The sequence below is a fragment of the Zeus faber genome (assembly GCF_960531495.2).
Source record: "Zeus faber genome assembly, chromosome: 3".
In the NCBI taxonomy this organism is placed as follows: Eukaryota; Metazoa; Chordata; class Actinopteri; order Zeiformes; family Zeidae; genus Zeus; species Zeus faber.
Genome location: NC_137190.1, coordinates 18,655,024 through 18,669,178, shown reverse-complemented (window position 1 = coordinate 18,669,178; position 14,155 = coordinate 18,655,024). Strand labels below are relative to the sequence as shown.

The window sequence follows — 14,155 nt, the reverse complement described above, 5'->3', positions numbered from 1 at the left end:
CTCCGGGGGGCAAAGCAGCTGAACTGACCCTTTTAAGGATCACATTTGAGGGTAATCTCATGCCACTTGATCAAATCTTTCCACCTCTTCCGATAAACATTTGTTCAATGCGTCCTATTCTCCACATGTGCTTGGGGGACTGTATCCTCCTGCGGTAGTGGATGGCCAACCTTGAACGGAATGGTTTTGGTCACTACTTGGACATTGTGCGCCTATCTCACACTCATGAGGTATTCCCATCTCCAGCGATTCAAAGTTGCCTATCAGCTGTTGGCAATACTGCCACCTTTGTTCGCTTTGGCTACGCTTGCATCTTGGACTGGCTGTACGGGCAGAGTTGTGAGTCCTGCCCGACCCCTCTTTCCCTCTTTAGGGTCAGATCATCCGTTCTCTCTCATTTCTCCAGTTCCTTTGGCGCAAATCCCACCAGCTGTTTTTTTTTTTTTTTAATACATTGAATGCGTTATCGGGACAGCTTTGAGGCGTGAACTGAGGGGCTATTTCTTCAGGAATTATTTGCATCATAGTAGGCTTTCCATAAGTATCTGATAACCCCACCTATACGTTCTAGACTGCGCGCCTGCTTTTCATGTTCATATTCAGTTTGCATTATGCAATTTTCTGCTTGGTCCTTTGAACTGAGGTTAGATTCAATCGCTCGTTCAAATGCACATTGAAATCCACATCCTTACAGCCGAATCGGTGTGGTATGTTGATTGCACTATCAGAATTTAAAAGCCAAGCCTGCAACCGCATTTCTGCACTATCAGTTAGAAACTTATTTCAAATAACTGAATTTATCTGATTTACTTAGGCTTGCGTTAGGATTCATTGCGTTTGCCAGAGTCCTCTGATCCACGGGCACGGTTTGCATTAATCTTTTGATACTGGTTTTCCTTATCCCATCCAAGTAATCCAATGCAGTGTGAACTTCAACATCCAAGTCATCCTGCGCGGTAAGTGCTTCAATGTCATAGTCTATTAGTCCTGTTTCCTTTGACATTAGTTGTTTCAGTTCCTCCAAATCATCAATACCTTTGGATTTTCCCCTTGATTTTGTTAATTGTATTTGTCCATATGGTCATATGACACTTTAATTTGATTGGACAAACCGCCACGTACCAACCAAAGGATACCGATACAAATTCTTTCAGACATACTCCGCTTTCATTAGCTGTTTTCATTCATATATGCTTGTGTCTACATCGTATAAGAGAAAGCCTTTGAAGCATAAGATATTTCGACTTTTTTCTTATTTAAGAGCTTGTAAAAATTGAAGAAAAAAAAGTCCAACGTATTCTTGAATTTAGGGTCTCAGAGTTCTAACTTAAAGAGGACCTATTATGCTCCTTTTTCACCAAGTTAATATAGGTCTCTGAGGTCCCCAAAACATGTTTTTAACGTTGTTCTGCTGAAAATACCGATTAGATTATGCATTTCAGCCATTGCAACATGCCTCAAAACCGTAGTGTTCCAAAACAAGCTGTTTTTATTTCTGGCTGGAGCCACCCTCGGAGGCCCCTAGTTCTGTGAGCCAATGGGGTTTGCGATCTACTCCGGATTCTGTTGTATTTCTCTGTAAACTTTCACTGATTTCACCTTATGAGTACATTCAAATCTGTTTCCGAACAAATATTAGGCGAGAAATAAGCAATCCAGTTGCTAGACTCTCCACTCATATTAGATCTACAAGGCCTGGTTTAAACGTTAGTTCCGACCTTCCCCGGTGTCCGGACACCGCTGGAAACGGCGAGAATTGAGGATATTTTTGTTTCATTGAATTACACAAACGTCGGTAAATAAAAGTGGACCGCTAGCCACAGCCTACACACACACGCACGCACGAACGCACACACACACTCACACACACACACACACACACACACACACACACACACACACACACACACACACACACACACACACACACACACACACACACACACACACACAGAAAGAAACACACAGCAAATACTTGCAGTCCCATGTTCTGCAGTTGTGTTATGGACGGTTGGTATTTATTCCTCTTTCTTCAGAAAGATTTGTGCTGGTCTACGAGCCAACAACAGAGCAACTTCCCGTGCTTAGCTCTTAGCCCCGATGGGAGGGCGGTTCTAATTCCACCGAAGCCCCACTTGACGTGGGAAACCGGCTTCGCACCTGAACGGCCTATTTCACCGTATGTTTTCTGAAACAAGACGGCTCACAACAAACTGACCGGGTCGTCTTATTTCACGCCTTGTGTGTTAGTAGACCCATCAGAGGCCCACGTGCGGACGCTGAAAAAAGTTGAGTTTGGAACAACAGCTCCCCTTTAACTGAACGCACTTAAGTAACGCTATACACGCGAAAACATGTACTTAAGTACAGCAATCACAAGGAAATTGCACTTCGATGCCTTCCACCGCTGGCCACTTTCCCCATCAACTCCAATAACGAAAACATTAAAAAGGTGATGGTGCTTAAGTCGGGTGCAGTTCAAGGTTGCCTCCTGTGGGGGCAGCACCTCCGCCGCGAACGGTGCCGTTCAAAGGCGAAAAAGACACAGGGTCGAGCACACGCAGAGCCTGCTTGTTCATTTGTTGTTGCACTTTTTTTATTCCGTTTTTATGCGTAACAGGGACGAGTGAGGTCGGTGCTGTTAAGCCGCAGACCGGTCCACCAAATTGCTCACACTGTCGGTTTAGAAACACAGAACGATCAGGTTGGTCATTTTCCCGAAATATCCGAATGTTATCTCCCTCAATTTTAGCCACTTTAGCTAACCAAATATTACCAGCAAACGTTATACCGGGGGAAAAAAAATCAGCCTTATATAATGTCATGTGTCATGTCAATGTCATGTCGCCCGTTAAGCTGTTGTAAGTCTTCTGCGGTGTGTTTGGGTGTAAGACACAAGTGGTCGACAACGTAGTATAATACAGGAACACAAACATGTCAGAATGGCTTCAATTATGGTTGTACGTCTTTCTCTCTTTGCTTTGTTTATCCCCCCCCCCCCCCCCCCCCCCCAGACAAAGCTATGCATAGTTTAATTAGTGAAATTATATGTGTTATATTAAATTATCTATATTAGTAATTACTTATATAAAATAGAGCGACAGAGCAATAAACAAAAAACCCTAAGAATTGAAAGCCAACAAGAAAAAAACCCAAAACCATTGAACCTAAAATCGCATAGTCAGTAATGATGAGTTCCACATTGCCAAAAAGTTCATTGAGAACATTGTTTATATTTGTAAGGAAATATGATATTAATATTGTGTAGATATTCACTATGCAGATTCTATATGATTATTATTATTATTATTACATGACAACATGGATAATGCACCAACACAATGTGCGCCAATGAAGGCCTTTTTTATGGCACAGAAAATGAAATCCTCATTTTCAAGACCAAGGCCTACAGTGTAAAATTGTTTGTCACTTAGTAGATGTCAATCTGATCAATCTAATTATGTCAATATAATCTCCATGCACAATATTTGCAGGATGCCTTTTCATTTCTGTACCCAATGTGGGACGAAGTTGCAACCGGATTTCCGGTTCTGTCCTTCGTGCGGGGAGAAGCTGCCTGCTCTCGATGAGACTTTGGAACAAGCCGGCACGGCTGCAGACACAGCGGAAAAACCAAAGAAAACGGCGTCACATAAAAGTGGTGGCAATGAAAGTAAGAGGTTATGCCCATTAAAAATAACGATAAGGGTACTTTATTAATCCCCAAAGGGAAATTCCAGTGTTGCAGCAGCAATGACATACATAGGTTAGTTGTTTTGTCGTAGTCAATTTTATTATTTATGATTTATAATGTAATAATATTCATCTTATTAGACTTGGACGGTTCCTCTTCGGCTTTGGTTTCCCCTCGTCCTCCTCTGGCAAGGACTCGAAATGCCCTTCGCCTTCAGCGAGAAAAATCCCCAACGGAAGATTCCACTTCAAGCCAAGGTCCGAAATATATAATTTGATAAAAAATCATTTGATTCTTATTTTGAATAGATATATTTCTACTGTATGTAATATCCGCAACACCATGCATCAAATACCATACATGTAGGGTAGAGCTAGACAGAGCTATTAGACAATTTTCAACAAGGGCTTATTATTTTTGTCAATTAATTGATGTATACTAATGCACGCCTGTTCAAAATGTAAGACTTTCTAAGATATTTTAATTGCACAGTTTTGACAAAACATCAACGATTCAGTCCTGTGGTCCACAATGGAATATGAAACTGCCGGTTAAAGTCATACACCAGGGAAAGACACTCTTAGTGACTCAGTTGTGGAGCCCTGAAGCCCCGGCCCCTGCTTGTTCACTGTTTATTCAAAGGTTATTATTATTACATGTGTCGCATGTCCAAATTGCACCAAATTTGACACCACATGTCCTTGGGTAGCCAGCAATACACCGGCCAAGTGTGAAGTAGATCGGATGAACGGTTGTCGAGATAATCGGAGGACATGATAATCGAAGGACAGACAGACATTCCTGCCTTTATATTTATATGATGCATTCGTGTGAACATAAATCTGTGCCTGGTTGCCAGGTAATGGGGTTGGATCCAAGCTTTCACTCGTCAAGCCAGAGATGGACGTCAAACTGAAAGTCGGGATGGAGCAAGCTCCAGAGGTGTCGCCAAAGTCTCCCATTCCAGGTGAATTGAAAAAAACACCTCATTAACATCCACATAGTACAATTAATATGATAATATTACACTTTATCCTTGGTCATTCGATCTTTTGTGCGTAATCACCGGGTGTCATGACATTTCACTGCATATATGTATGAACGTATGTATATGTATGTGACAAATAATCTCTTGAACTTGAACTTGAACTTGAACTTTTCTCTGTATATATTCTCTCTATATAACTTGGGGCTCAAATGGGTGATTGTGTAGTTGAAAGAAAGTCACGGATTTCCAAGCGTGTGCGTCTTGAGAAGCCGGAAGAAGAAGTAGTGAAGCTGAATGATGGTGCAGCTAAAATGGAGGAGGAACCACCAGGAGATTGCCTACCTGGTTCCTCGCTTCCTTCCTCGCCTATTGCCAAGTCTCCTCGAATGGGTGAGATGGGATGTATAATGCTGCATGTGACACTAGGACAACAAACCCTATTTTCTCTCTACTTCCTTACTTGACAGTTTGAAATGTAATACCATTAGTAGAGCAAGGGCATAAGGAAACATGTATTATCATGAATATCACATCATTATCATAGTGTATTTAACACAATATAATAGTTTTTGGTTTTAAAGTTCCATAAGTCAAACTGTTGTTCACTACATTGAACTGTTAATGAAAAGTATAACAACAAAGCTCAAGTTTTTGGCTTCCTCTTATACATCAGACCCTACATTGTGAGACATTTTATGTCAAATCTTCATGTCATCATTAATGTAATATACAAAACCGGTGTAGACATTATTGCAGTGTCTTAATTTCATGATGATAACGCCACCGGAGGGTGATAATAACAGCGTCAAATGATAGCGCCCATAAGCATGTGTACCTTTTATTAAAAAAAGAAAAAATATATTTTTTTCAATTTGCTTAATGATTTAGGTTAAGTTGAAGTTGATGGATGATAGAGTAAATGCACCTGTTCATTTGAATGCCTGCTTGGACACTGAGATGCTGTTTCGAGGCCAGACTTTGTGATTTAACTTTTTTCTCTCATGTGGGTGGTCATTCTTCTAATGTGTGTGCAGTCAAAGGAAAGGCGAAAAAGGCAAAGCGTGTCTCCACTGTGAAACCGATAGAGGAGGGAGAGGTGGTGACAGACACAACCGGTAGGAAGTGGATGCTGGGGAAACTGCTCCGTCAGAACACAACAGATCTTATCTATGAAGGTGAGAACAACCACTTTAGAAAGATCCAGAACATGTACAGAATAAGAAATGTAGGTTGCATATAAATATATTTAAAATCTATAAGATTACTGTAGAGAAGGTAAGGTAATTACAGCACATTTATAGAAGCTGGCTTTATACATAGAGTTGGCTTCATTGAGATTCATGAGGTTGTACAATTAGACAATTTATTTTATATTATCTGATCAAATCTATAAGATGGGAAATACTTTTACAGAATAATTATTATTTGGGAGATATGTCTATACCAGCGTTTCCGTTATCCGGTAATTGCCGGTTTTTGACCGGACAAATCTGTTGAAGTCCACACATATTTAAATTTCTCCGGTCATTATGTGCGGTGAAAATAATTCCATTCAAGCACAATTTGAATTAGTGCTGGGTGAATCACTTTGATAAAGTCTGCAGATCTGTTCATTTCTACGCTCGGCAAGTTGCAACGGGAAGCCAATCAATTTGGACGGTCTAAAGCTGATCTGAAAGCTTCACCTCTGACCAATCACGTTTGGCGATATAGAACTAAGCCTCGCCCCCTCCCTCATGGACAGGTTGCGCTTGTAAACACAGTAACACACACACACACACACACACACACACACACACACACACACACACACACACTGAGTGGAGACAGAGCACAGCGTCCAGAAGAGAAGCAAAAAGATGATGTAATGTGACAACAGGGACACATAGATCCATAGTTTGGTGTTTTTTTTGGGATATTTAAGTTCTGACACAAAGCAAACAGTAAATATTCATTATGTAAAATATGTCGATGGGACGTCCTGATGAAGACGGGAAACACCACAAACTTTATTATTTATATTTATTTAATTATGACCTACTTGTCATAGTTATTTTGTTTTTGATTTGATCAAAATTGTATTTTAGTGAAATGTTAATTGAAGCGGCTGCACTTGTTACTTGTTGTTGACGAACGGAAATTATTTGATTTCAATTAGTAATATTCGTAATATTCATTAATTTTTTAAAAGGCGTTAACTGAAGGGGACTTATTTTGAATATTCAATAAAAAATATTATACTTCTACATTCCTTGATGATGTCATTCTCTATAAAGACTGCTTATCAATTGTTTTAAAGCTCAATAAACACAGATAATATTTGACCGGAATCTCTCCCATTTGTCCGGGAAATTGAAATCTTCCAGGACACGTTGACCGGCACCAATTCTAACAGAAACTCTATACCAAGAATCTCTGTAAACAAAAGATTATATTCCAGCAAGAGATTTCAAATGTATTATAGTGCATACAAAGTTGCCATCATCTACATTAGATAGCATGCCATGAAAACACAGTGGTTGCTAGTGACTTATTTTTTATTTTTGCTAGTGACTTATTTCTTATTTCTTCTAACTGTGTCTTGTTTTGCAATAGTGTCAGCTTTCAAATCAAACTCGGACTCGAAACACATCCTTAAACTGGTAAGTCTATCAGAGATCCTCTTTGTAAACGTCACCATACTGTTAACATTTTCATTATAACTCCATTCAAATAAAAAGTCATGTGACGATGCATGATCCAAGTTGGAATCCAATCAAATGGGATATCTAGGACTTTGCTCACGCTGCAGCTTACTTATCCGTAGTCTTTAAAACACTATCATTTTTATGTGTTCAGTTCAGATTTTGTTATTTATATACATTTAATAAATTGCAAGCAATTATGAGAAATGATCAGTAGCTGGACGGTAGTTAAAAAAAAAAAGTATATGTATAGCGTATACCCTCACTGAGAAATTTAATAGGAACACTATACTAATGTTGGTTAGGGCCTCCCTTTGCTCTCAAAACAGCCTTAATTCTTCTTGGCATGGATTCCACAAGATGTTGGAAACATTCCTTTGAGATTCTGGTCCATGTCGACATGATTCCTGCAGATTTGTCAGCTGCACATTCAGGCTGCGCTTCTATCACATCCCGAAGATGTTCTGAAGTCCCGAAGATCCGGTGACTGGGAAGGCCACTGAAGAACATTGAACTCATTGTCATGTTCATGCTTTGCTTTGCGACACGGTGCATTATCATGCTGGAAGTAGCCGTTAAAAGACGGGTAGATTCTGGCCATGAAGGGATGCACATGGCCAACAGCAATACTCAAATAGGCTGTGGCATTCAAGCCACGGATTGATTCGTATAAACGGGCCCAAAGTGTGCCACGAAAAAAAATCCCCACTCCCATTACACCACCACCAGCCTGGACTTGACACAAGGCAGGTTGGGTCCATGAATTCATGCTGTTGCTGCCAAATTCTGACCCTTCCATCTGTGTGCCTCAGCAGAAATCGAGATTTATCCTACCAGGCTATGTTTTTCCAGTCTTCCAACTGTTCAGTTTTGTTGAGCCTGTGCCCACTGCAGCCTTATCTTCATTCTGAGTAAATTCTAGAGACTGTTGTGTGCACTGAAAATCTCAGGAGGTCAGCAGTTACAGAAATACTCAAACCAGCCCGTCTGGCACCAACAATCATGCCACGGTCAAAAACACTGTGATCACATTTTCCCCCAGTCTGATGGTTGATGTGAACATTAACTAAAGCTGCTGACCCGTATCTGCATGATTTTATGCATTGCACTGCTGCAACACCATTGGCTGATTAGATAACTGCATGAATAAGTAGGTGTACAGGTGTTCTTAATGAAGTGCTCAGTGAGTGTATATACACCAATCAGCCACAACATTAAAACCACTGACAGGTGAAGTGAATAACATTTCTCATCTTGTTCCAATGGCACCTGTCAAGGGGTGGGATATATTAGAAGAAGATGAAGATGAAGAAGAAGAAGAAGAATCTTTAATTATCACACAACACACCACACTACAACACATGCACACGCACACACACATGCACATGCTTTGGATGGTGGCCGGTGAAATGAGGCCTCTGCATTTAACCCATCCTGGCTTGTCCTTCCTCCGGGGGGGCAGCCAGGAGCAGTGGGCAGCATTTGTGGACGCGCCCGGGGACCTGGTGACGAATGTCCATGGCTGGTCAGATGATGATGTGTGCATGTTTTTGGTGGGGGTCCTCACAACTTCCAGGACTTAAAGTATCTGCTGCTAACGTCTCGGTGCCAGATACCACAGGACACCTTCAGAGGTCTCGTGGAGTCCATGCCTGGACCGGTCGGAGCTGTTTTGGCGGCACGAGGGGGAGCTACACAATTTTAGTGGTTATTAGTGGTGGTTTTAATGTTGATGCTGGTCGGTGTATATATATAAATATTTTCCTAGAGTAGACAAATGTTGATAATCATTCATTTCGGTTTGTCTTGTTCTTGCCTTTCCTCGTGCACAAGGGAGCTAAAGTTGGGAAGATCTTCGCTGAGCAGAACTTCTTACAGCGAGCTTCTAAACCTTCATCAGGTCAGACTTATTCTTGATCTGTTTTTTTTGGGGGGGGGGGGGGGGCTTTTTAAATATGATTATGGCCAAAGTTTTGAATAAAATGTCCTAGGCATACAAATAATTGTGATAAATGACTTTTTTGTCAACTGTCTATAAAAGTGTAATGATATATGTCTACCTTATGAAGAAGAGCTGTATTCTGGGGAGACATTTAATTTGCCTCAATTCAATGGATGGAAACAAGCCAAATTCACATTCTTATTTGTTGCAACATTTCACACATTGACTTTAAATTCAGCGTCGACCTTAGACGAAAATGTAATTATCGATTCAAAGTTTTTGTAAAATGATGGTGATCAGCTTGAATAATTGCAATTAGGCGGTCGGCTTTTCCATTGGTATGTTTTTTCTTTTTAGTGGACAAATGGATAACGCAGATGAAGTTGGATTTTCTTGGCGTTCCATCCTGCGCTGGTTTCGGTCTCCACGCAGAGGATTACAGGTGAGAGGCGAGCTTGTTAATGTTTTACACATCATATGTCCACAGAGGCTTTAGTGGCAGGCTTCAGCTGTCGGACTAGGTATTGTTTAAAATGTAGGTACATTTCACTCAAGCACTGATCCCTATTTCAAGTTCAAGAGATTATTTGTCACATCCGTATACATACGGTCTTACATATATGCAGTGAAATGTCAAGACACCTGATGATTACGCACAATAAGCTCTAAAAATACTAAATACTGCGTAATTGACACTAGGTGCTCGTGCAGGCAGCCGCATGGGACGGCGCCACAATCGCGATTTTGGGTTCTAAATGATATAATAGAATTAATTGTCTGTGTTGTATTAAATATATATTGAAATCCTCCTAAATGAAACTTACCTTAACTTACCTCCAGCACTTACCTAATCGTTAACCAAACAGAAATAACAAATTATTCTGGAAAGACATAATAATGATAATATTAATAGTAGTGTTCTTTCTTCTTCTTCAGACATTAAGACATCTCTCTTATCCAAATTTTTTTTTTAATTTTATTTTAAATGCAATTTAATATACAGAAGAGATTAATTATTTGGTATTGGATACCACAGACCTTATAATAACCATTCTCTTATTTCTACAGGTTCCTGATTTTTCCCAGCATGGGCAAAACCCTCATTTCTGTCATGGAGGAAGAAGGGAAGGCTCTGTCTGAGAAGGTGGTTCTTCAGCTCGCCTGTAGAATAGTGAGTTTTTTCCACGTTGTCACAAAATTATGAAAATAGCTAATAATCGCTTAAGTAGTCAGTAAAAAATAAAAGTAGTCAGTGTGCTCATTATCGCAATAACGTTACTGACCGGAACTTTCCTTCTCTCGAAGTTAGACGTCCTGGAATTCATCCACTCCAAAGAGTACGTTCACGCTGATATTCATGCTGAAAATATCTACATCCAGATGGGAAAGCAAGCACAGGTCTGTGATTATAATGGAGTTTGCAAGTGTTAAATATTGCGTCAAGGTGCAGGAAAATTGATTTAAAACATCATATTTTATGTAAATATGGAGGTAATGTTAACTGCAGTTCAAAACATTGAAGTTAGTGGGGAGAAAAAATGGTTAAAAATCACAACACACAGTGGATCAGGCCGTGGAAGAATGAAATAAAAAGAATAAATTGATACCAACACAACACCTATATTGTTGCTGATTCACAATTCAGTTTCTTTTTACCTGTGACATTTTTTTGTACTTAAATCTGTCTGTTTAATGATGATCTGTCTGGTTTTGTCACTTTCTTGTCTGTAGGTCTACCTTGTGGGATACCACCACGCTTTCCGGTACTGTCCCGGTGGGCAGCACGTGGAGTACCGTGAAGACAGCCGAACGCCACACGATGGTGCTTTAGAGTTCATTAGTGTTGACTCGCACAAGGGAGCAGGTCAGTCGGTGTCAAGAAGCTGTTGAATTTAGCCTATACCTGTGTCACGTGAATGTACAATTTCAATAACCTTACGCACCCGCTGGGTGTGTTGCAGTGACCCTTTATTTTTTTCCCAAACTCATGAGTTAGAGTAATATTTGCCACAGTTTTGTACTTAAATGTAGAAGAAAATAGACATTATTTCAAGTGCTTTTCCAAGCATTCCACTGGCTCAGTTAGAGACGTGAATGTATTCGCATTAGCCATTAGCTTAGCCGTTTTGTGTGAGGTCACCTATTGGCGCACCGTCAACAAAGTGCATCCTGATTGGCTCACGGCGGGGTAGCTACTATGACACAAAAGGAATGCAACGGGCTCAAAACGCTGAGGACAATCTGATTTGCTGAGAGACCAGCAGGGAATCATGTGGCACATTAGAGTCCCAGCATGCAATTCAATGTGACGGTAGAATGTCACAGTAGGAACAGCAGTTAAGCAAAGAGCTGGTTTCAACCGTTGTATTCATTCAAATGCGCTGAGTGTAGGTACTTGTTATTGACATGTGAAAATCTAAAACACTTTTTACCAAGTAAGGAAAAAAACTACAGTTTTTAATCATGAAAAGTAAATCAAGGAGCAATTGTTTTTTTTCACATCCTACCAGACATAATAACAATAAATATAGCTACAGGAGCATTACACATGGTCCAGTTTAGTCATGTTAGGTATGTATTATGATTTGTGACGATGATGTCACAAAGCAACCCAGGGGGACAGTTTTTCACTCACTTCTGCTCCAAATGTAGATCACCATTGATCAAACTCGAACAACTAGACGTCTGAACGTCCCGGTTCTAACAAGACCTCAACCATGTCTGTGGGTACTGCTGTTGTCGTGTCAGATACTTTTAGCCCGAAAAAACGCCAAGATTAAAAAACGCAGCGCAATAACACATTTCATGCATAACTCAAAAGTGCTTTACATTGAAAGGCCATCAAATAGCATCAAAACGAAAGCAAGTGTCACAATGCATTTACAAATTATAATAATTAATAGAATTAAATAAATTCAAAAAGTCTAAGAATAAGCTTATAAAGGTAGAAATACATAATCGGAAAAAATCTAACAAGAAAAATTAATTTAATAATCAAGCTGGCCACACCAGCTTTCATCCCTTTTTATCCTTGGAGAGATTCAGCGCTGGTGATGTCTGCTTATGTCATGTATATGTACACACTTTGAATGCACACACACTTTGTTGATGCCCCTCGGGCGTCCTGCGAATCCCTTCATGTAATGCTCTTTTAACACCTGTGTTAAACATTTGCCTTTAGAAGGACATTACCTAAAACAACCTGAGGAGATACAGTTAAGGTGTCCAGGATTTAGATGTTCTAGAGTATGAATGTGCAATATGGCATCCCTGCGATTTATTTATTTATTGTCCATGGTTTCACATGTGATCCTCTTTTCTTTTCTTGGTTTCAGGGCCGTCTCGACGCAGTGACCTACAGTCTCTGGGCTACTGCATGCTCCGCTGGCACACAGGGATGCTGCCCTGGACCAGCCTCACCGAGCCACAACACATTGCCACAGAGAAGCAGAAGTGAGAGGACTTGCAACCCTCTTCCATTCAAAATCACCATTGCATATTAAAACGTATTATCCAACTGTTTCAGACGACCACAATGAGAGCAACGTTTTTGGACATGAGTGCGAAATTTGATATTAAGACTGATAAGACATTTCCCCCCCCCCACAAGAAAAATGTTCCTCAAGCTATTTACTCTGAACTCGGTGCTTTAAAAATTCCTTATTCAAAATTAAAATACGGGCGAGTATTTAAGTTTAAATACATAGAAATAATGAATGAAATATTTAAATGTTTTTTAAATTTTATCCCAGGTTCAATGAGAATGTCCCTGCACTGTTGAGCAACTGCTTCGGGACGAAGAAAGTTTCAGGCGAGTTACACTTCTCATGTAATCCTTTAAACGTGAAATGAACATCTCAGCACATAACACGTGTTCATATATTGTGTGTTGGAGCAGGTGCGATGCAACAGTACCTGACCATGGTGATGGCTCTGCAGTACTCCGACACGCCTGACTATTCGGCGCTGAAGGCGGGGCTCCGGAAGGCCTTGCTGCAGTTAGGGGGCTCACTGGAGCAACCGCTCAGCTTCTAGGTGAGTCACTACAACCACTATCCACAGGGTAAACACAACGAGATAGGGATGATTTCAGAAATAAATTTAAAAAAAAAAAAGGCTATCACTGTCATATACCACATGTACATTTAAGGAAAAAGGAAACCTAGTACGGTTGTGATTTGAATGTACATTGAGTGTTAATGTGCAGATTGTCATATATAATCGTATTATATTTGATGGTACATTAGGTCAAATGGTTATAAAGTTGTTGCCGTTTTTGGACAAGGTCACATTTTTGTATTATTATTATTATTATGCTATCAATAAAGTGTACATGTAGATATATTTCTCATAAGAATTATGTTTTGTGTATATTTTTTTATTTACAGTTTGACACTTTTACTATTTTTGGAGGGATGACACAAGAAGAGGATGAAGATAAAGATGGATTTTTAACTTGAATGTTAACAAATGTTAAAGGGGGGGTGACAGATTTTTGTATCTTTGTATTTTATTTCGTTGAAACCGGCGTGATTGCAATCGACTGATTATATCAGGTTGACTGTTCTGGTTCAATGTGTTTTAGCAACGCCGCTGTCACTGTTGATTCCCACTCCAATATTTCTTAAGCTGGTCTCACATTATCACAGAGGGTGTGTTCTCACTGTTCCCAATAGTTCACTGAATTTGTTAGGGCCAATGTGACTTTGACATGTTTGTAATTTTTAAGACCCTTTTTTGGGTGTTTTCACTGGCACTATTAAAATAAGGAATTCATGAGTTGATGATATTTTGTTTTTTGAATGATATTTTATAGATTGCTTATTTGATTATTTTTTCAACTGATT

At 39.9% G+C, this 14,155-nt stretch overlaps 1 protein-coding gene across 1 annotated transcript; it reads left to right on the top strand.

Annotated features, from left to right (window-relative positions):
* Positions 1-2,543: 2,543 nt before the first annotated feature.
* vrk3 (VRK serine/threonine kinase 3) lies at positions 2,544-14,092 on the top strand. Its single transcript, XM_079998065.1, has 16 exons — positions 2,544-2,704; positions 3,495-3,673; positions 3,835-3,951; positions 4,554-4,661; positions 4,908-5,072; positions 5,717-5,857; positions 7,278-7,324; positions 9,200-9,266; positions 9,666-9,750; positions 10,377-10,479; positions 10,614-10,706; positions 11,040-11,172; positions 12,644-12,761; positions 13,061-13,119; positions 13,207-13,343; positions 13,697-14,092. Exons 2-15 carry the CDS (start codon positions 3,496-3,498, stop codon positions 13,341-13,343), a joined length of 1,551 nt encoding a protein of 516 aa, XP_079854191.1. The 5' UTR covers positions 2,544-2,704; position 3,495; the 3' UTR covers positions 13,697-14,092.
* Positions 14,093-14,155: the final 63 nt, after the last annotated feature.